The 22,277-nt window shown below is 31.4% G+C and overlaps 2 protein-coding genes across 8 annotated transcripts in view; both read left to right on the top strand.

Moving 5' to 3' along the window:
• The window catches only part of LOC129908361 (death-associated inhibitor of apoptosis 1), a 45,639-nt gene extending 25,951 nt beyond the window's left edge, over nt 1-19,688 (top strand). For 2 of the 7 annotated variants that reach the window (XM_055984805.1, XM_055984804.1), the window contains exon 2: nt 18,193-19,688. In XM_055984805.1, coding sequence (XP_055840780.1) covers nt 18,317-19,660 — 1,344 coding nt within the window. In that variant the 5' untranslated portion in view covers nt 18,193-18,316 and the 3' untranslated portion in view covers nt 19,661-19,688. Of the gene's footprint in view, nt 1-6,280; nt 6,618-6,958; nt 6,976-17,252; nt 17,503-17,945; nt 17,962-18,192 lie in introns of those variants that run through there. The other 5 variants (XM_055984802.1, XM_055984807.1, XM_055984806.1 and 2 more) reach the window with 5 other exon arrangements.
• On the top strand, nt 14,100-15,310 carry LOC129908364 (neuroplastin-like). The gene has a single exon (XM_055984809.1). The coding sequence runs from the start codon at nt 14,421-14,423 to the stop codon at nt 15,198-15,200; it is 780 nt and encodes a 259-aa protein (XP_055840784.1). The 5' UTR covers nt 14,100-14,420; the 3' UTR covers nt 15,201-15,310.
• Nucleotides 19,689-22,277: the final 2,589 nt, after the last annotated feature.

Genomic DNA, 22,277 nt, shown 5'->3' with positions numbered 1-22,277 from the left:
ACACTTTTTTCGATATTCGAGATCCGAAGTTTAGGAAAATGTATTAAAAGTTCGTTTTTGTTTCTTATTTTTGTAACAAATTGAACAATTATAATAAATCAAAGGGACATGGCATATTCTTAAAGAAAACAGATTTTTCTACAAAAAAGGTCTTGTATACCTTTTTCATTAATCTAACCATTGGTGTTGGAAAGATATTCAAGGTCAAAGTAAAAAAAATTATAAAAGCATTTTTTACTTTTTCAAAATTTTCTAATTCACTGAAAAGTGATTATTTTCAAAATGGTTCGATAACCGAAAAAAGTGTACAACGGCCATTCCAAAGTAACGGAGAAGACATATGTATTGACCTTGTTTCCAGTTTATCTCGTTGAAGAAGCAATCTTTTTTCTTGAAACTTGGTAGGTCTTAAGGACTTATGATAAAGTTGATGTTCTAGAAGTTTCACGAAAAACTAATTAAACGTAGCCAAATCATAACGGTAGACGCGTACAATTCTTCTCCGTTATCGTCTTTGTCTGTTAATTCTGTTAATTTAGCTATTTTGAATTAGTTTTTCTTGAAACTTCTAGAACTTTTACTTTATAATGAGCCCTTAAGACCCACCACGTTTCAAGAAAAAATATTGCTTCTTCAACGAGATAAACTGATTAATAAGCGTAAAAATGTCCTAAAAATGCAAATGGAATAGCCGATAAAGCCTTTTTTATAAAGCATTTAATTTCCTCCAAGAATAGATTTGTAAAGAAATTTGCAAAAAAAAGATTTTGAGATTGATGTAACAAAGTAAAACTGCGAAGCGAAGGATCTTCCCGTTTTTATTAAGAACTCTTATTTGGTGATTAGGTATGTTCTAGTGGTGTCTATAGCAATCGATTTTTTCGGAGTATGTTTTTTGATCCACCCTAATACCTATCTACATATCTTATTCTTGCAATTTTTAAGGATTTCAAAACATTGAACATCTTTCACTGTCCTCCTGCGCAGTGGTCAAATGGTATCCAATTTCATCTCAATTCCCGTTGAATTATCTTTTTTATTACATTTAAAACCAAATACAGAATTAATGTCAATTTTTTTATCCCCAAATTCCTTATAAGGTCACTCAAAAGCAATTGTAATCGATTTCGATGTTTCCTTCCGCGACATTCTTCATTACCCTGACACACAATGCTACGTCGATATTACATTTCTGCAACTCTCCAGACAAAACAGCTGCTCCAGGTGTTTTCAATATGAAAACAGCTAAAGTTGGCTGCTTTAACAACAACAAAACATCCTAATCAATATGACTTAATCGAGTTTTCAAATATCCATTGTCTATTCCTGATGGTAGACACGTATCTACTTTTATTCGTTTGTGTGTTTATTGTCCTAGACATTCGTCCTTCCATCAAATCGGGCATTTTTTTTTTTTAACTTTTGGTAAATCGCTACTTTGTCAGCCCCCATAACTCGAACCTTCATTCGGTTCTTCACCTCGCTTTACCACCACCATGTTATCATGTTTCATATGTCTAACATTTTAATGACTGCGTTCCGTTTGGCATGCGCCATCATCATACCCACAAAAATTGCTGGCTGGGCCCGCTCATCGTCGTCGTTGCCGCGCCGCGGCCATCATGTCGTCCTACCCCCCTTTCCTGTGTAATTATCAGTAGTTGAAAAGAAGAAGCCTCTCTACCAACAACAACTTAAAATTTTTTTGGATAACCTCTCTCCCCCACGCAGCACGCATATGAAAGCCACTCACTGGTGCATGGCATAACAACATCCGCTCTGGCTCCATATTGCTGTTGCTGTGTGTTGTGTGTGCAATGTGCATTGGCATATCCGCCGAGAGGATCCTTTTGTGTTGCAACAACGACTCTTTTTTTTGGTAGTGTGCATTGACGCATTGGTATTTGTGTGTGTATACTACGAAAAAAATGTGTAGTAGTAGAGTATTCGTATTGCGCGTTTGTAGAGTGTTAATGCGACGACGATGGAGATGGTATGATATAAATGAATATTTCCCGTTCATCATACTGCAACGACCGAACCAAACCACGACGACAAAAGTAAATGCGTACGCAAGATGCACGTAGTGGGCGATATAGAAGAGTGTATTTTTCGTGATTCTGACCATTTTTTTTTACGTTCCACTCGAGTTGAATGAAAAATTTAATGTGTATTTGTTGAGGATTATCAAATCAAATGACAGTAGCGTAGATTAATTTTCTTTTGAGGGGGTGTCATTGTGCAAACAGTTTTATGGTAAGCCCTTATAACCAAATTTTAAGTAAAAATACTATATCACCTACAGTAAGTAGGTATTCCACAGACGAAGAACCCCTTTAGATTATGTGTTGTTTTTTTTTTTTTTTTTTTATTCCTGAAAGTGGTTTTCCTGTAGTTTTATGAATTTTTGGCAACAATATACACCATTTGTAACATTAAAAAATAACAAAATTTCAACTTTGTTACAATTTTTCAAATGACCATTATAGAATTCCTAAAACTAGCACTTACGAAGTTTCGTGATATCTTAATATACCATCAATGCAAAATTATTTTGATTCTGTATTTTTTTTTTTTATTGATTGGAAAAAATGATGCAATCCCTGTACGAAATTTACTTGAGTTTTTAAAAGTTACCTTATAGTTTCCCTACCATTATGAGGATTTAATTAAAGTTTCTTATTGAAAAACAATAAATAAATTCTAAATAATCAATTTATTCATCCAAATAATATAGTCCAGTTAGATTTTTGTTCCCAGTTAATAGAACAAAAAAAAAATCGGTACACAATCTTTATATAAAGTACAAACCTGATTAACACCACTAATAGAAATTGGGGCAGTTGCAATAACTTGTTGCACTTACCGGGTTGTATTGTTTTTTGAACATTTTTTTATTAAATACTAAAACGAAATGTTTGAAATTAAAAAAAAAAAAACAAAAAAAAAAAAAAAACAAATGAATAAACACAAGAAGATGCACAAATTGTGGTAACATTTTTAAAAGGTTGGACTTAAGTTCATAAAAAATTGAGGGCGGGAATGAAATCCTCTCCTCACATGGAGACAATTGATCGAGAAACATTGTAAATTGGAATGAAATTATTTTTATCTCGCTTTGAGATTAACATATAAACTTTAACATAAACTTTGTTTCTATTCAAAATATATTTCGGTTAATTTTCACACCTCACAGTGTGAAAATTAACCTCACAGTGTGAAAATACAGAACGTATGACGATGCATTCATTTAAATGCTTTTTTTTAACTGAAGCATCCAAAATTAGATAAAATTACCCTTAAAACTTCCTATTCCAAAATTGAAGCACAAATTTTCGAAAAAAAAAAACTAAAATAATCTCAACAACATTAAAATACACGGTCTGGTTTTAAGATAATGAAATATGAATATAAAACACAAGATTTTGATTTGGTTATGTCAAAATCCGAAGCCAACAGAATAATACAAGTTACGAAAAATTTATTACTTAGCATACCTACATGTACAAGCGATTAAATGATACACAAAACTAAACGTGATGGAACGATTTTTCAAAAAGAACAAAAATGATGATATTTTTTTAAACGAAAACAAAACGAATTCTTACTTACTTACTTAAAACCTTAATGAAACATGAGCTTGAAATTTACTTCCTCATTATGTACACTTTGCTTATAAAGATTCATAAGTTTAAAAACTTTGAGCTAAGATTTTTACTAATAATTTCACTTATATACTGCACGTCTAGGTTGCACTTGCTCTTATCCTAGCTTGAGACTCAATCATGAACCAAACAGCAAAAGAGTGTCTTAATGGATTTCTTATAGATATATGGGTTTAAATTGAACAAAATTAAAAACTAAAAATTGTTTCCATTATTGGAACCATTGAATTAATAGCGTGCAATAACCCGAGGTATCCGGACGTTTACCTATGAGGCAATTAAATTTTCAATCAAGAAAATTTAACTTTATTCAACGATACGTTTCTAGGTTGAACTTTCAAATCGGTATTTTTTCACAAAATTCTGAACTTTGAAATTTAAAATACAAAATTGCCACAAATGATTTAGTTGAGTCATCTTTTGATAGGATGTCATCTTTTGATAGGATATGAATCTCTGTAGTTCATAGAAAATATACCGAGTACAACCACCTGTCATCCTTCTGAGACCCTGGGTTTTTATATTAATAAAAAAATATATACTACTGGGTGACAGGAGGCTATGCTAATATTGCTTACGACCATAATTTCACTAGTTTAAAAAATACATCTGGATGTAAACAATGTAAAATGTCAAAAATAAATCCAATTCCATAATATTCACTACTTAATTGCAATTCCAATTTTAAATTCTGGAGGTCTGTTTAACTTTATAAAACCAGATGTAAAATTCATTTTCACAGTGTTCAGTTATTTTGCCAAGTATTTTGTGAAGGAAAATTAAAGATAAATGCAAATTATACAAAATTTATTGAATAATCACATAATTGTTTTTTGAGTGAATAATATGAACAAAAAATTAAATCCTTGGATTCATGAAATTCAGATTTAATGGATTGGATTTAAAATTAACTCTAATCCAAACTTAATCCAGAGTGAATAATTTTATTTTTTTTTATGGGTAAACTCATAGAAGTTAACTGCTGGACTTAAGTCGTTTTTGAAATGATTGATTTAACTGTACTTTAATTGTACTTATGATTTTTGAAAGTTATTAAGATATTTAAAACATAAAAAAACTACCTTACAACTCTAAATTTTTGGTTTTGTTTAGCTCGATATTTTGCCATTTGCTTCCCGCTGCCTTAACATCAATTTTACTGCTTTACTTTGGACTGATAAAACTGAGGTAATTGAAACCGGGGTTGTAAATCATCATTTCATTTTTAATGCATTTTCCCTCCAATACAAATTTTAAAAAAATGTATTTATTGCAAAATGAAAATAATTTGCATTAAAAAAAATGTTATTGCAAATGAAAATATTTTGCACTAAAAAAAAAACAAATTATTGCAAATAAATACATTTTTTTTTAAACTCGTCGGATTTCTTCCAATAATTTTTTTTTTCATACGAAATATTTTTACTAGCAATACAAATTTTATCTTCAATGCAATTTTTTTTTCATTTGCGATAGCATTTTTTTTTAATGCAAGGTATTTTAAGTTGCAATAATTTTTTTTTTCACTTCAAATATTTTTCGATTACAACAATTTTTTTTAAATGCAAATATTTTTCAGTTGCAATAAATAATTTTTTTTTAATTTCAAATGCATTTTTTTTAATTGATATTTTTTACAACCCTGGTTGAAACCAGCTTTTAGTACTTAGCAGTAGATTAAAGTACCTTAAGGAATGCACCATTTTTATTAAATTGTTCTTTTTTTACACAACGCAGAAGAAATTGGACTTAAACGTCCGTGTGAAATGCGTTGTTACAACTCTCATAGACAACGCAAATACAAATTTGTATTTTCTCCAATTTTTTTTTTTTTTTTTTTCATTTTTTAAAACTATTGTAGTCTTTAAAGAACTGGAAGAATGAAACTTTTGGTAAAAATAAAAATTTTGCCTATCATATGAAAATCCAAAAAGCAAAATGGAAAACACGGTATACTGAAAATTTTTAATCTTCTAAAGGACTACTTTTTATTTTCAACATTTTTTCAATATTGATCAGAAAACCAACCACTTCATTTTTAAAATAATTACCCAAATTTAAAATTAATTTCCTTAAAAAAATAAACAAACTACGTCACTGTCTGGAAAATGCCATCTTGCTTTTCATTATACATAAAATCCATTTCGTAGTGAGCATGTCAAACGGCGCACAACGGTTGTATTGTATTTTTCTTCATATTTAAATGGGAACTCCGCTTATGCGTGTTTTCATCATCATCGTCCATCGTCACAACTACGAACATCTAGTAGTATTCTTACAATACTAGTAAACAAAAATTCCAACCATTTTTATTTGACTTCTCATTCCCTCATATATACTCATCTCTTTCTAACTTGTTTGAAAACAAATTCCATTCAACCATCGCGCATAAATACATACAAAAAATATAACAATACAAATATAAAAAAATCAATGACGGACGATGGCAAAAGGAAAATTCACAAATACACAGAAAGTAAATGAATTTCTACTTCCACTACCATCGTCTGGTAAAACTTTTCAAAACCAACTCCGTTCGATATTTTTCCACTTTTTCAGTTCAACGTACACTCTTCTCAGATAAGATAGTGGTGTTTCGTAGTCTCTCTTTTGTATATTTATTAAATAAAAAAAAATAATAAATTATATATTCTATAATTAAATTATGAAAAAAAAACTTTAATTTAAAAAAGATTAAATTATAAGTTTGTATTAAATCAACGTGTGTGATGAATTTGAAATGTGTGTAAATAAATGATAAATGAAAATTAAGCACATCTCGCAAAATACAAAAAAAAAGAAAAAAATACAGAAACAATTCTCTCTTGAATGTCTCGCAAATAACAAAAAAAAAACGGTTATAAATGAATCTCTCTCATCATTAAGTTATTTTTAACAAATTTACTAGGAAGTCAACAATCGAATTTTTTTTATAAAATAAAACATTAAAAGGTAGGTTTTTTTTCTCTATCTTTAAAAATTTTCCTTTTCAATTTAGTTGGAATACAAAAGAAAAATTTGTATTTTTCCCATTGAGTGTGATTAAAAAAAGAGAAAAAAAAATAAAATAAAAATGTATGTATGAACGTTGTGTGTGTTCCGTTTTAGTGTAAAAAACATGGCTGCCTTTTTGCTCCATGTCGTTCGTTTGTAATCATATAAAAACAGCAGACAAGAGGCTTTGACAGCCAACGAAACAAAAAAATCAATATTCGCCATGGTAGTGCTAAAAATGCGTTTTGGTGGTCCTTTTCTTTTTCCCAAAATAAACAGTTATTAAATTAAAGCAAAGTGATAAGACTTTTACAATGTATGTATGTGGGAAAACTATTCATTTTCTTAAATAAAAAAGGAAAAAAAAAGTCCAAAATTAAATAACATACTTTTAATATGGCTTTCTCTCTAATAAACCCCCCTTGCTGTTTTTTTTTTGTGTTTCTGTTTATTTCCCCCTTCCCCTCCTCTCTCTCTCTCTCTTCATTTTGCGTTCGAATGGTATTTGTCTGGTTTCCCGTTCCCACAATCCACACAGATATAAAAATGTATGTACGACGACAGTGGTGCCAGCAATATATTTATATTTATTTTTTTTTTTTTTCATTTCGTCTCATTCTTGTGTATATGTACTATTTTTACGAGAGTTTTTGCTCTGTGTGACACAAAACAACAGCAATACATTTAATTTGCTATGTTGCCAGTTTTCATTTTTAAAAATGAATTTGGTAAAAAATTTCTTTCTTAAAAGTAAATTTTTGTTTATTTTTAAAAGAAGTTAAAATCCATGATTCCGAGGAATGAAAATGATAGATATTAAATTCAGTTTATAAGAAATATAAACAAAAGATATAAAATTCATTTCAACGGAAGTTAGAAATCAGATTAAACTAAATACCAATTATAACTGGAATCTTCTGTAGGTATGGAGATGGGGAATGGATGGGATGGAAGAGAATTGAAAGACTTTAACCAAAGATGAAATGATTGCCTATTTTATATTGGTGATATCATTCTTTGGTACTCTCAGAGTCTTTAAGACTTGAAAGATCATAATTAAGAAATGTTTGTTATTTGGACATTTTTCAGATTGAAGGTCTTTTGAAAAGACTGAAAAAAATAGTTCATAAGTTGATAGTTATTTAATTTGTTCATTCATTTAATTTTGCAATACCTTTTTAAAGAAATTTGCTTAATAACTAAAGGAAAAGTCTAGTCTAGACAATATTAATGGATTTTTGTATATCAATCTCATTCATATTCTATTTTGTTTGTCGCTTGCGTTTTGTTATGTAGAAATGACTTGACTGAATCATAGACAATAAGCGCCTATTAAAATTGAATAAATTATAGACTTAAATGACAATTGAAATGAAAACAACAACGTACGTAGGTACTTGAAGCATAATTTATAGTAAACAACACACCTAGTAGGAATGACGAAGCAAATATATTTATGTAGAATGTTACTATCAAGTCAAGACGGATATCAGAATGGGTCTGTGTATAAATAATCCACCTAGTAACAATTCTCTAAGCAAATGGGTAACTGGAAAGTCTTGCCATTTTTTTCTTTTCTATGTTGAGCAGAATTTAATTGAAAAGCGTTTATCTACCTACTTTGCTTTAGGTCTTAAACTAATACAAAAAACCAATTGAGCCAATTCAATGAAGTTCCAAATGCTGCTGCTTTTTAAGATTCCTATTATAGAATTAAAGATAATTCCAAATGTCTTTTTTTACACGAAATATTTTTACTTAATTAAGTACATTTTAACTTAGTTTAAACTTATTTTAACTTCTTATTTTATTAAGGAAACCTTACTTTTCATATCATAACTTGCATAGGTATTCATTTGCTTTTTTTAAAGCTAGAATGTGTAAAAACCTTACTCAGTTCCCCATTTTGGGGAATACTAACTCAGCCGTGGCGGCCATTTTGTAAATAGTAGGTATCCAATCCATATTTGTAGAAGAAACCCACCACACAAGTAAACAAAGATGCTTCTACCTACCTTTCTTGGAGGAATGGATGCTGTGTTTTGTTAAATACTTAAAAGCTGTAGGACCTAGGATAACACTATAGTACCTAGATGATTGTAATTTATTCCTTTCAAACAAGACCAAGTTATATACCTACCTACCAATCTTCCTACTTGTTAATAAAAAAGTTCTTCGAGGCTTTTCTAATTATTTGAATTTAATAAGTCGATGTTTAGGGTGTTCATCACCTACTAGGAGCGGATATGCGGGCAGTACTAACACACATCCTCTAATGTGTTTGGCTTTTTCAACTCAATTAAAAGGTCTAGAAAAACGAAAACTCCTTAAATTTATGAAAAATACAACTTCTCAAAACTTAAAAAAGAAATTTTGTAGGAATTCGATTGGAATTTTTCAAAACTTGGATTCCATTGGCAAAAGAAAAAATGCTTCTTAATTACATATTTGGAATCAGGTATTTCAGTACCTATAAAGAATTTGAATTGGTTCTGCAAAAACTACTTAGTAAAGCAGTTCAAATTTTGCCGATTTTAAAACTATATTAAGCTCCAAAAAATTTACCAAAAAAGCTTGAACAGTAATATTTGTTTTTTTTTTCTGTTTGAAGCTTCCAAAAATATATTTATTATTTTCGGCATTGTCAGAAACGTGCATTAGCGCAAGATACAAGTGAAAAATTTTCTATGCACTTATGATAGCGAAATAATTCGTATTGCTTTCAGGTTGCACTTAGGTCTTAACCTCTAAAATATTCATAGACACTGTCTAACAAATAATATTTGATAACCAGGGGTTTAAAAACGATTATGAATATACCCCAATATGTTAGCATACCCACAATTTATGAAAAATTTCTTATTTAATAGGTATTTTTCATATTACTAAGACATTTTTCATAAATTGATCTTTATACTTTAAAAATACTGTAATATGAAGGACCTTAAAGTTAACACTTTAAATTGCATTGTGATGGTACAGAAGTTTTAAGAGTTGACCGCGAACTGGGTAAAATTCAAAGAACACATTTCGTAAAATCGCATTTGAAAACCTTTCTTTTTGCAAAAAAATGTGTTTCCCAAAATCAGATCTATTGAAGTTTTGAATTGACAATTTAATTCTGACAATATATTTGCAAAGTAATATTGGACTAACAATCCAATTTTTCTGATAGTTTTTGATAACCTAGTTCTGGCAAAACTCAGCACTGGTCCTTTACTCTAGAGTCCTACCCATAATCAAAATTTCTTTATTCTTTCCTTGAATGAGATTTTGGGAAGGGTTCCAATTCCAGACTATTAATAAATTAATTTATGTAACTTTGCTAGTTTAGTGTTCAACTTATTTTATTCACCGAAATATATACATATCTTTTAATCATCTAATTGATTGAAGCTAATGGGTGAAAAACTGTAGCTTGTAGTTACATTGTACCCGACCTTTTTATAAAGATTGATGAGCGATTTTAATGACAGCTTCAATAACAGCTTTTTAGTTTAGTTCAAGAAGTTGAAGTAACTTCACATATCATTATAAAATTTTCAATCATAAAAATTATTAGCAATTTTGCGGCTATAAATTTTCCAATTTTAAGTGCTTGCTAGTACAAGTATGATAAACACTAGGAAGAACGCCCCCGCTGCTGTTATCAAGAAACTATATATGTAATTTATATTGCCCCTTGTTTGTAGTTTTATTGCAAGTAATTATAATTTTCAAATGCAACAGGAAATGACTTTACTATGTAGTCGTTTCTTCATCATAGTTGTTTGAAGTTGTTGTTCTAATTCATTTCTATGAAATCTAAAAATTCTGAATAAACAACTATGACGAATGCAATTTTAAATTCTACTATGTCATCAATACTGCACACCACGTCTACGTCCATCAGAATATTTCCAGAAAATAGGTTCATTTCATTCCAATATCAATCAAACAAACATTCAGTATCGATGACAATTATCGATTTTTTAAATTTTACAACCATACGCGACATCAGCTGCAATCTAATCTGACTGAAAATAGTTAATTTCCGGTTTCCTTTCCCTTTAGAATTATACAAAAAAAATCATTTATTTTGGTATATTTGACTATATTATGTACATTCGTTTGTTGTTCTCATTTTTCATTTATTTTTTTTTATGACGCAATTTTGTGGGTACATAAGACCTCTACATAAAATCTATGTAGCAAACAACCCCTTGTTATTGTCATCGTCGTCTCTTTAAATTATATAGAAAAAAGACCGATAAACCATATGTTTTTTGTATATATTGCCAAAAAATATTTCATACAATATTCTCGAGTATGCGCATTTTACAACAAAATATAAAAGTTTCCTATGGAATATTCCAGTTAAGTGTAGGTTGGTTGATCTGGCAATTCTTTGTCGACAAATTTCTTGGAATTCGTACTCGCACAACTTGCAAAGCGTTCAATTGAATTGGACATTGTACCCAAGACATAACATATAGCTATGTTGTATGTATAGAGTTAGTTGATGCCCTCCGAAGAAGAAGCAAAGCCAAAAGACCTCACAAGGCATTTTTTCGAATGTACTTGTTTTATGCTATTGCTGCTGTAAGACTCTGATGGTTCTTCTCCTTACTCGTATCTCTCTTCTTCTCTAATAACTATTTGCCTTTTGCCACAGTTGAAGCAAAGCAAAACTTCGTGAGCTGTGGTGGTCTCCTCTCTGCATCTTAGGGAGTTGGAGTCTTTTTTTTTTTTTTTTTGTTACTTCACGATTTTCCCGTCCCAAAGCTGCATGACTGCATACCTTTAGGCCCCTGCCGTCGTCCGTCCGCTGTTAGTTGTTGTTGTGTCGGTCGGCTGGAAAAAGAAGTCGTGTTCAAGCCCACTAGATTGGTATCATTGATGAAGCCCGGGTAGAAGAAGAAGAAGGCGCAAGCGTACAATAATTGTGGAGGCATCATAGCATAGCAATAGCATAAAGCCCTTTGCGCAAAGCGGCGCGATTTATATATCCAATCTACTCTACACACACACACAAGTCGACGACAAAGTCGAAGTCAGCCAGCGTGAGAGACTTGCCAAGGGGATTTTCCCCCCTTCTATGCTGTTGTTGCAAGTAGGTTCCAGTTCCACTCCTCTGATTGCCATAATGTGTGGTGTGGAACATTCTGTGAGAAAGTTAGAATGGAATGCAGTCAAACTAGTGTGTTGCATGAGAAAAAGGCAACAGAAAAAAAAAATGAACACAAATCAAGCAGCTCTAAACCACAGAGGACGACGGGATACAAAAAACCATCAATGGATACAGAAATTGGTTGAGAAAAAAAAAACCATCATCGTCGTCGTGTCGGTACAGATTTTCGGTCCATAGTCCATTCGCTAGACTGCACGATACAAAAAAAAAGCAACAAAAGAACATGAGAAGTTATAAACTAACAAAAAAGAAACAGAAGAAAAAAACCTCTGGAATGCAGTTCTTCCACTTTGTGTGGTGGTGGGTTCAACTTCAAAAGAAGTACAAGAAGTACACTCTTGAGAATCGCTGGAAACTAAAAAAAAAAGAATCAACCGTGATTTTCAACGTTTTTTTTTTTTTACTTCATTTCGTGTTGCATTATAAGACGATCGACGACGAGTTTTATGCTCGTGTGTTGTGCATTTAGCTGCTTTGGCTGCTATTGCAGCAGCAGCTTACTGTGAGAATGGAATGCGGGCGCGATAGGAATCGAAAAGAGATTCTATAAGAATATGACCACCATCACCGCCGCCGACGATGAAGGCGACCTAACAATGAAAGACGAGTCTTTTTCGATTCTGAGAAAAATCTCTTATTATATTATCTTATAGTCCATTGCATTCCAAAGGGGGCAGAGCAGAAGTGAAACGCCAGAGGGGTGAATTACATCGTTTGTGTATCGGCAAAGTTCAATCGGTATACAAAAAATAGGTTTTTCTTTTTGTTATTTTTCTCGATGGAATGTCTTTAAGAAGAAGAAGATTTTTTTTTTTAACGTTGTCTTCTATTTAACGAGTATAATCTTAAATAGGCATCTCTAATGCCTTGTGCGCCGGGTTTTTTTTTTTTTTTTCTTTATTTTTTTGGACCATTAATGAGTATTGTTGCTGTGAAGATGATAGTAGAAAACACAAGGGAACACCTATATCTATCTACTCTCATTCTCTTGCGAGAGGTCTATGAATTATGTTAAGGTCGAATATCAGATGGTTCTTATTTTTTTTTTTCCAATTCTTTTATATTATTTTTTCAGGTTTTTTTTTGAAAAGATTCTTATTAGTTCTGAGAATTTTCTTATTTTTAGGGAATTCCATTAAGAATTTATTTAAATGAGTCTCATCATCTTCTTATCTAGAGGGGATTGATGACCACCAGGCGTGTTTGATGAAAAGAATTTTTAAATTACTCTAAACAGGGAGAGGGATAGAGAGATTGATAAAGAACTTATAATGTATTCTAGAGGTCAAGTCTGGTTCCTTTTTACAAATTTAATTTCTTGATTTTGTCTATTTTTTTTTTTTTGGTCTAAAATAGCGGTTCTTGAAATCCATTCTACTTGGAAGATTATAATTAAAATATCACCTCACCCTATCTACACAAAATTAGAGAACACTCAAAAGAGGCGATAAAACAACTGCAGTGGAAAAATTCACTCGATTGACATACCTCATTATTGAAAAAACCAATACTTGCCATATAGAGAAATTAAAAAGGGACGTCTCAAAATCAAAAGAATCCTCTAAAATGAAGCGTCAAACCATTTTTTATCTTAGAAACTTGGAAAAGCTCTGATATTTATCAAAAAGCGCGAAAGCCTTGTTGATTTCAAAAGAAATGATGAAATAAAACACGCGAAACAATCGTGTTTTTAAAAACGATAAACGGTTAATTTGAAAAACTAGATGACGCATTCGCACAGGAAGTCAATGTTATCATTGCAAATTGACGTCATTATTCCTCGAAATGCTTTCAAAACGATATTATCAAATGTTTTGAGAATTGCATTCGTTTTATGTGGAGAATTGCATTTTGCCTTTTCAACTTTGATTTGAAATGCAATCAAAGTCAAACCAATTCAAAGTCTGGCTATTTTTATAGACTTCAGAGTGAAGAACTTTTAACACTTATCGATTTTTTTTTAAATTAATTTGTTTACCGCCATATTCTTCTTATCAAGGTTTATGTCCGTTAAATGTCGCAGAAATTTCAAAAATTAAAAAAAAAAAAACGTTGAAAAAGATTGATAAGTAACAAAAAAAAAAAACTTAAATTTTTGTTTGTTGAAGGTTTGGTTTACTTCAGATATCATATCAGTACAATATCATTTCTTATCACTTGACTCGTTATCATATTGATTTTTGTTCCATTTTACTTCGCAGTTGTCTCCAAAACAAAATTCTATTCTTCAAGTTTTCTTAATGCTTGTCAGACTCTAGGAAAATTTCTTAATCTAAAGATAAGTCCATTTCTTGTCATTTTCGCCCCTATTTACTATATCCCTCTCTAAGGGGTGTAAATATTTTTAGCTTAAACCAGTTAGTTTATCTCTCTCAAGCCAAACCCATATCTTTACCCTCTTATCTATTTTTTTTTCTTTTTTGCTTTAAAAGTATTTCTGCATACTATAATGGGACTCTGAACGTTTTACTCTTCACATACGATTTTCATTGTAATTTTAAATATCAAATTCGTTGCTCGTAGTGCTGCTTAGTAAATTATTATCTTTGTTTAAAGAATTATATAATTCTCTATACTTCGAACTTGTAACAATGGCAACAAAGTTCTTTATAGTAATTTTCTCATTATTCATTACAACAATTACTGGTCAAAATGATCTTTTAGTTCCGAATTACGACAATGTCGAACATCAATTGAAACACTTTGCCATCAAACAACCATTAATACTCAGTTGCAATATTACAAAAACCGGAGATTATGAATTAACATGGGAAAAGAATGGAACTGAAGTCTCACAAGTTAGTTCACTCGAAGGTCGCTATAAAATTATCAATCCCGAGAGGAAATTCATCATTGAAAAGACTGAAGAAAAAGATGCTGGCATTTATAGTTGTAAAGTGAATAATGGTCAGAAGAGAGATATTCGTGTTGTGGCAAATGTTGTTGTACGATTGCCATCGAATACTAATGTCGTTGAAGGTGAGAAACTATCGATTGTTTGTGCTGTTGTTGGTACTGAACCGAGATTATATTGGGAAGCTGGTAATTTGACAATTTACAATTCAACTGGACGTCATATATTGAAGGCCGATCAGAATAATAATAAAAATGCTATTTTGATTGTTGAAAATGCTGGGCTGGAAGATAGGGGAGAATACAAGTGTCATGCTAGGAATATTGTTACAGATTTGGATTTAGCTGAAACAGCGAGTGATTTTACATATGTTCGAGTGAAGGGTAAATTGGCTGCTTTGTGGCCGTTTTTGGGTATTATTGCTGAGGTATTCATCATGTGTACGATTATTTTGTTGTATGAGAGGAGACGGACTAAAGGCGAACAAGACGAAACCGATACCGATGGAAATAACTAGATTATGTTGTTGTTGTAGAGATAAGATAAGATTAATGTTTACTTAGTAACTAGAAAGCAACATTTTTAATGTTTTAAATTAAATAAATGAAATTAAAATTTAAACGAAAATATGTTATTTGATTTTGTTCAAAGGTGTGTTGTGGTTCTTATCATATTTGTTGACAGCTCAAGGGGATACAAAAGTAGCATTATCTGAAAGTTCATAGTTTCATGAGAGGGTCTCATGTTTTCGAAAAGTATTTGATTTGATAAAGGAAAACTACATTTCTCTACTTACTTAAAAAAAGCAATTTGACAAAAAACTGTTTTAATTGAAGGACAAAACATTCGCTAAGAGCGCTTTTATTCTTATTTAATGAGTTCTTGATTTATAAAAGATCCCTTTCAGATATGGTGAGTTTTTCCATCGTTTATGTTCCCTTGCATGTTGTCATATATTGTTTAGTTTAAACCAATTGCTTTGTCATCCGATATGGGTCGTGTAGTTCATTTTTCTTCAACCATGAGAGAATTGGTGTATAAACTGGCACGGAAAGGCAAATCACAACGCAAAATTGCCAAAACTATTGATAGATCCAAATCATTTGTATTCAACGCATCACAGCACCCAAAAGAAATTGCTAAAGTAGGCAGACTGCGAAAAATTTCACAAAAACACGACCTCAAAATAAAGTTATTGTTTCAAAAAGACCTTTTCAAGTCATCTTTGGACATAAAATAAAATGCACGACTGGGTCGCACGTACTTGCTCTTGTAGTTCAAAGCATCTTTATCTTAAATATCTATTGGAAATTTAAGATTTTGTGGGGAAAAAAAAATAAAAACAAAAAAAAAACTCGAAAGTTAAAAAAATTCATTTTTTTAAATTTTTTGAAAAACTTTTTTTTTTAATTTTTTTTTTCATTTTACACTTCAATACCTATGATGTCTGTAAATTTTGAAAAAATTGACTTATGCATTGATGAAATATATGAACTTAAAAAACATGTCAATTTTTGAAAAACGGCAACGCCATATTTCCGCTCTCGGCATTTTTTGAGAAAAACTAAAAACGCAGTTTTGTTAGAATCAATAAAAGTATTCCGCACACCAAATTTGATCGAAATCGTTAGAGCCGTTTTCGAGAAATTTGTAATACCTCGAAAACGTTATATGGGAGATATGCGTTAAAATGGAGATATTAAAAAAAAAAAAAAAACGGACCTAGGGAATTACGTAAAAATCATCTGTACCAAGTTACAAGCAAATCCATCCACCCGTTTAGGCCCTAGCTCGATGTACAGATGGACGCACAGACGCACAGACGCACAGACCGACGGACGGCATGACGAAAACCACTTTTTTGATCTTCTCCATCATCGTAATGTTGGTTTTGATTAAAACCTCGATTTTTTTTTTCTACACGAAACCAATACTTGCCCTATAGAGCAAGTAAAAAGAGCTTAACTTGCTCATAAGTGAGAGTGAACCTCAGAAAGGATTCCATAATTGCTGAAAAACACTGAAATAATCCAGAATAATTCAGGGTCTTCTTGGTTTTTCATAAAAGTACTTTACTATAGTATTCCGACTATTCATCAGGAATTTCCAAAGATCCATTGATCCCAGCTTCAAAGTTCACTCAGTGAATATGTTAAGTTAAGTCAAGAGATAAGCATTTAATGATAAAACTATAACGAGTTTGCTCAGTCCTCAGTTGAAATGTGGAACACCCTGTAAAGTATATGTATATATCGCAAAAATTTGTACTTCGCACAAAAATAAGCAATTCTGTTTCTTTAAATTATAAAATTTCTTCATAAGATATTCATTCTTTGAAAAAAAAAATTGAAGATAAGATAAACAAAAAATAATTATGGCGGCGGCTTTCCTAGAAAGAAAAATGATAACCGAGGACGAACGAATAGCAAATAAAAAGACACAAAATTACTTCTTTTAGATAAAAAAAAAACAAACTAAACGATACTGTTGTCTGTTTTTAAAGCCACCCACACTGATTTAAAAATGTTGTTCAAGTATCAATTCACTTAAAAAGCAAAAATTATTTCTTCAATACTCTTGTGACTATAAACTCGAACTCGTCGCGAGTCTTATCAATTCCTCGATATACACTTTTTGTGTTCTATAAAAACGTTGTGGTTACACTTAATACTCCACCAGTTACCACATTTATCGGAGGAAGGTCACATCGTTCTTGTTTTATATTATTTTATTTATAATTTACTATTGTTTATTAAGAATGTAAAATTAATCAGAAGAAAATAATAAAAAATTAAAAAAAAACACAAAAAAATAGTAAAGTAAGTTCAGTTATTGTAACTATTTTTCATTACTTTTAACTTAAATTAAGATCAAACTATCTTAAAGACTAGTATTTTCTCTTTGAATAAAAGACAAAGCTTTTAAGAGCTTTTTTCTTGGAATTTTCAATAAACGATCAATGGAAACACCCAAAATATGATAACATTCGAAAGATATCATACACGAGTGCACCTTTTAAACGAGCTTTAAACAACAATATGATTAATTGGTTTTTAATGTTTTTCAAGTTGAAATTCGTAGAAATATATTTTTACTGCATATTTTTATTTTGCTCGTGATCAACATACAAACCACAAAACTTCTCGTTTAAATTTTTGTGGAAATACAATCAAAATCATTTGAAACTTGTGACTCTTATATTCTTGGCTTAACTTAGAAGCTTTTAGGAGAATTCTTTATTAGTAAAGTGGGCGACTTTAATTTGGAAATGACCTCAGGTCAGGAAGTTTAAATTTTGTTACCAATAAAATCTTAATAATGAAACTGAGATTAGTTTTTAATTGACTCTTGCTTGAAAAGGTTAAACTCAAGTTCCAAAATTGTGCCTTTCTATTGACTGAATGTGACTGAATGTGTCTTCTCTTACCAACTGCTAACTTTATATACAAAATTTTGAGTAAAAATCCAAATTTCTAATTGTTTTTTTGTTTTTTTCTTTCTCTTTACAGAACATTTATTGTATAAAATATCATCATCATCGTCTACTAGATAAGTCGTCCTTCCCACCACAAAATAATTTAATAATCAACTCTACTACTACCACCAATCAGAAAAACGAATTAAATACTAAAAATGTCTACGATACAAATTTCATGTATGGATTCGTTTTTGAAACGTGCTACCGGAACCAATAGTATCTTTGGTTCACCAATCAAAGATACCAATATTCCTTGGTATGTTAGAAGTTTCCAACAACAACAACAACCATTACCAACAATTGTTGTAAATAACAACAACAATTCCAACCAAAATAGTACAATCGACGAGATCGATAATAAAACCAGCGATCAGCCTGGTTTCTTTTCAAAATTTGTCATGAATGACATTTATCGTTCGGAAGCAGAACGTTTAAAAACCTTCGAGGAATGGCCACTCGATTTTATTGATAAGCATGTTTTGGCCCAAACTGGAATGTTCTATACCCGCGAAAGTGACAAAGTCAAATGTTATTTTTGTGAGGTGGAAATTGGACGTTGGGAAGAGAGCGATCATCCAGTGAGTGAACATATTAAATGGTCGGCTAATTGTCCATTGTTGAGGAGACGAACAACAAATAACATTCCACTTAATGTCGATGCATTGGAACGTGTCCTGCCGCCAGCTAGCTATGATGTATGTGGCAGTAATGATTCAATTGAAGTTCGACCAACAGCTTATCCCGAAGGTTCGATATCATCGGCGGCGGGTGTTGGTTCAGGACCTAGCTCTCCTCCAATCTATCAAATGGATTATCCCGAGTATGCGATCGAAGCAGCACGGTGTCGGTCGTTTGCTGAATGGCCACGAACCATGAAACAAAAACCTAAAGAACTCGCCGAAGCTGGATTTTTCTATACTGGCGTTGGTGATCGTGTGAATTGCTTTAGTTGCGGCGGTGGTTTGAAAGACTGGGATGAGAATGATGAACCATGGGAGCAACATGCTCAATGGTTGAGCAAATGTCGTTATTTGAAATTGATGAAGGGTCAGGCTTTTATTGATGCTGTGATAGCTAAATGTAATCGGGCAGCTGAGAAAACTCAAGAGGCTTTAAGTGCGTCAGCGGCGGCTGCTGCAAGTGATTCAGAAGTTCAAGAATGTAGTACTCAAACAGAAGAACAAAATAAACAAAATTGCCCAGCATCAGTAACAGCGGCGACGCAAGTTGTTGCAAATGCCTTAACTGCAGCAGCAACAACTACAACATCGACGATAGATAGAGATTTGCTTCAACGAAGCGATAGTAATAATAGCAATTCTGACAAGAGAATCATTCCAGAAGAGAAATTGTGTAAAATCTGCTATGCAGCCGAATATAATACGGCGTTTTTGCCATGCGGCCATGTTGTAGCATGTACCAAGTGTGCGTCTTCAGTAATTAAATGTCCAATGTGTAGAAAACCATTTAAAGACGTTATGCGTGTATATTTTTCATAAGAATAAAAAAAAAACAAAAAAACAAAAATTTAATAAGAAAAACAAAATTTATAATTCTAACATTTACAATTAAAATTATAAGTATGATGATAAGAAAACCAACAAATAAAAATAGATGTAACATAACAAAAAAAAAATTGGATTGATGTTTTATTTTAGAAGGAAAATAGAGAAGAATGCATTTTATTTCAGAAGGAATGTCGAATCATTGGCAACACGTTTCAGTAAGTATAGGACGTTTAAGGAAAGTTAGTATCCGCAGTCTCTAAATGAAATGAAGCAATTGAAGTGCTTAGGAGATGAAGATGCTAGGTGACATTTTCAAAAATTTGAGTCATGACATCAGCGCTTAACGCTATTTTCTCTACAAAGTGTACTGTACTGAAGTTTATTTTAAGCTTGAAAAGAAAATATTCGACCTAACCTCGAATTTTATTCGAATCGAAAATTTGCTACGATTTCCAAAAACCGAAGAAGAATTTGTTCGTAATGCACAATTTCATACTAATCGTCATTACGAACGGATTGATTGTTTTTTTTTTCGGGATTCGTTGAAAATTTCCAATACAAATGGAATATGTGATAAGACCGTAACGGTAAAGTAGAATCTTCCTTCGTGAAAGCTCAAACAAAATGGAATTGAAATCAAACAAATCTTGGATATCTCAAAAACAAGCAAAATTAGCGCTTTGCACTTTAAAATAAAATTATCATGGGACGAAAGATCCGATCGAATCGGATAGCAGAATAGAGCTCATAGTCTTAATAATTGCTTCTGTCAGGCCTTATTTTCAGTTCATCTTCAAGTGTATATTCCGCAAGTATGTACCGAATAAATGGCCCTTATTGTCACTTGTCTATCGATAAACGACTTTTGTCGATAGTCATCCATCGAAAATGGAAACTTTCAGAAACGTTAAGGACTAAATATTTAGTAAATTTTCCGGTTTCTGATAGGTCAACTGTCAAAAGAAATCCTTCCAATTTGGGCAGTTTTATTGAAAAGCTGACTGAATAGTTAGGCAAGAAAAATCTTCCTTACTCGATTTATTCGTCCAAATATCTAGTCCTTAATGTTTCCTGAACGTGTTGTGAATCTCTATTTAATCCAGTCAAATAAGGGTTTAACCTCGGAATGAATGTTAGTAGAAATTTTTTTTGCTCAATATCTTCCTTTTGCCATTCTATAACATATCTCAAAAGTCTAGAAAAATCTCATGTCCGCTTGTCGCGATTTCAAGGTCAAATCGCGAAATGGAGATTTTCAAAATTAGCAAAAATAGGCTATGGTATTATATACACATATGATACATGATTTCAAGGTATTTTTTAATGCTGATTCCAAAAAATTTAAAATCAAGACAATCTGACGTATCTGGAAAAAGTTATACTTGTTTTTCATCTGTCAACTCATATTATTATAACAGTTGCAAACTTACTGCCGAAAAACCCTTAAAAATTATGGTAGATGAACCAAATTTTGCATGAAGATTTTAGAATCCATCATTATTAAAAATCAAAACAATCCATTACAAAAAATATATATACCTACGAAATAATGGTATTTTTTGATGGAGGGGCAAATTTTAGGATATGCACTAAAGAAGATTCTTGTTCATCTTAGGAATAGGTGCTAATAGGCTAATTTTTTCATTTTAATCTTTGTTTGGATATTCTTTAACTACCCTCAAAAATCTAAAAAAATCTCATGTCCGCAAGTCCTAATTTTCTTGGTTTGAAGATAAGGTACAGATTTGAAAAAATTGAAAAACTACTCTTCAGATATTTGTGTCAGATCAACATGAATAAGGTACATTACTTTTCAGGGATGGTCATATTGATTTTTTTGTGGGTTTTGTTGGAATCAGCGTTAAAAAATACCTTGAAATGATATGGGTTACGTTGGTATACATATAAGAATCTAAAGTTTTCTTATTATTTTTTTTAAATCTGCACCTAACTTAGTTTAACCTGGAAAATTAGAACTTGCGGACATGAGATTTTTTTAGATTTTTGACATAAGTTATAGAATATCTAAAAAAAGATAGAAACAAAAAAATTAGCCTATTAGCACTAATTCCAAGATTGTACCAGGATATTTTTTAGGGCACATCCCAAAATTTCCCCTTTTCTCAAAAAATACCATTTTGTCATAGACATAAATGTTTTTTTGCATTGCATTGTTTTGATTCTTAATGATAATGGATATGAAAACCCTCATGCAAAATATGATTCCGCTACCATTACTTTTAAGGGTTTTTCGGTAGTAAGTTAGCAACTGTTATAATAATATGGGTTGAAAGATGAAAAACAGGTATAACTTTTTTCAAAGACGTCAGATTGCCTTGATTTTAGATTTTTTGGAATCAGCATTAAAAAATACCTTGAAATCATGTATCATATGTGTATATAACACCATAGCTTATTTTTGCTAATTTTGAAAATCTCCATTTCGCGATTTGACCTTGAAATCGCGACAAGCGGACATGAGATTTTTCTAGACTTTTGAGGTATGTTATAGAATGGCAAAAGGAAGATATTGAGCAAAAAAAATTTCTACTAACATTCATTCCGAGATTTACCCCTTTTTTCTCCTTATTTTACTGTATTAATTATG

This window comes from Episyrphus balteatus, chromosome 2 (genome assembly GCF_945859705.1).
Source record: "Episyrphus balteatus chromosome 2, idEpiBalt1.1, whole genome shotgun sequence".
In the NCBI taxonomy this organism is placed as follows: Eukaryota; Metazoa; Arthropoda; class Insecta; order Diptera; family Syrphidae; genus Episyrphus; species Episyrphus balteatus.
The sequence above is the reverse complement of the archived record's forward strand: the minus strand, read 5'-3'. Positions and strand labels throughout refer to the sequence as shown.

Coding starts and splice junctions, on each gene's coding strand:
- LOC129908364 (XM_055984809.1), top strand. CDS start 14,421: ATGGCAACAAAGTTCTTTATAGTAATTTTCTCATTATTCATTACAACA.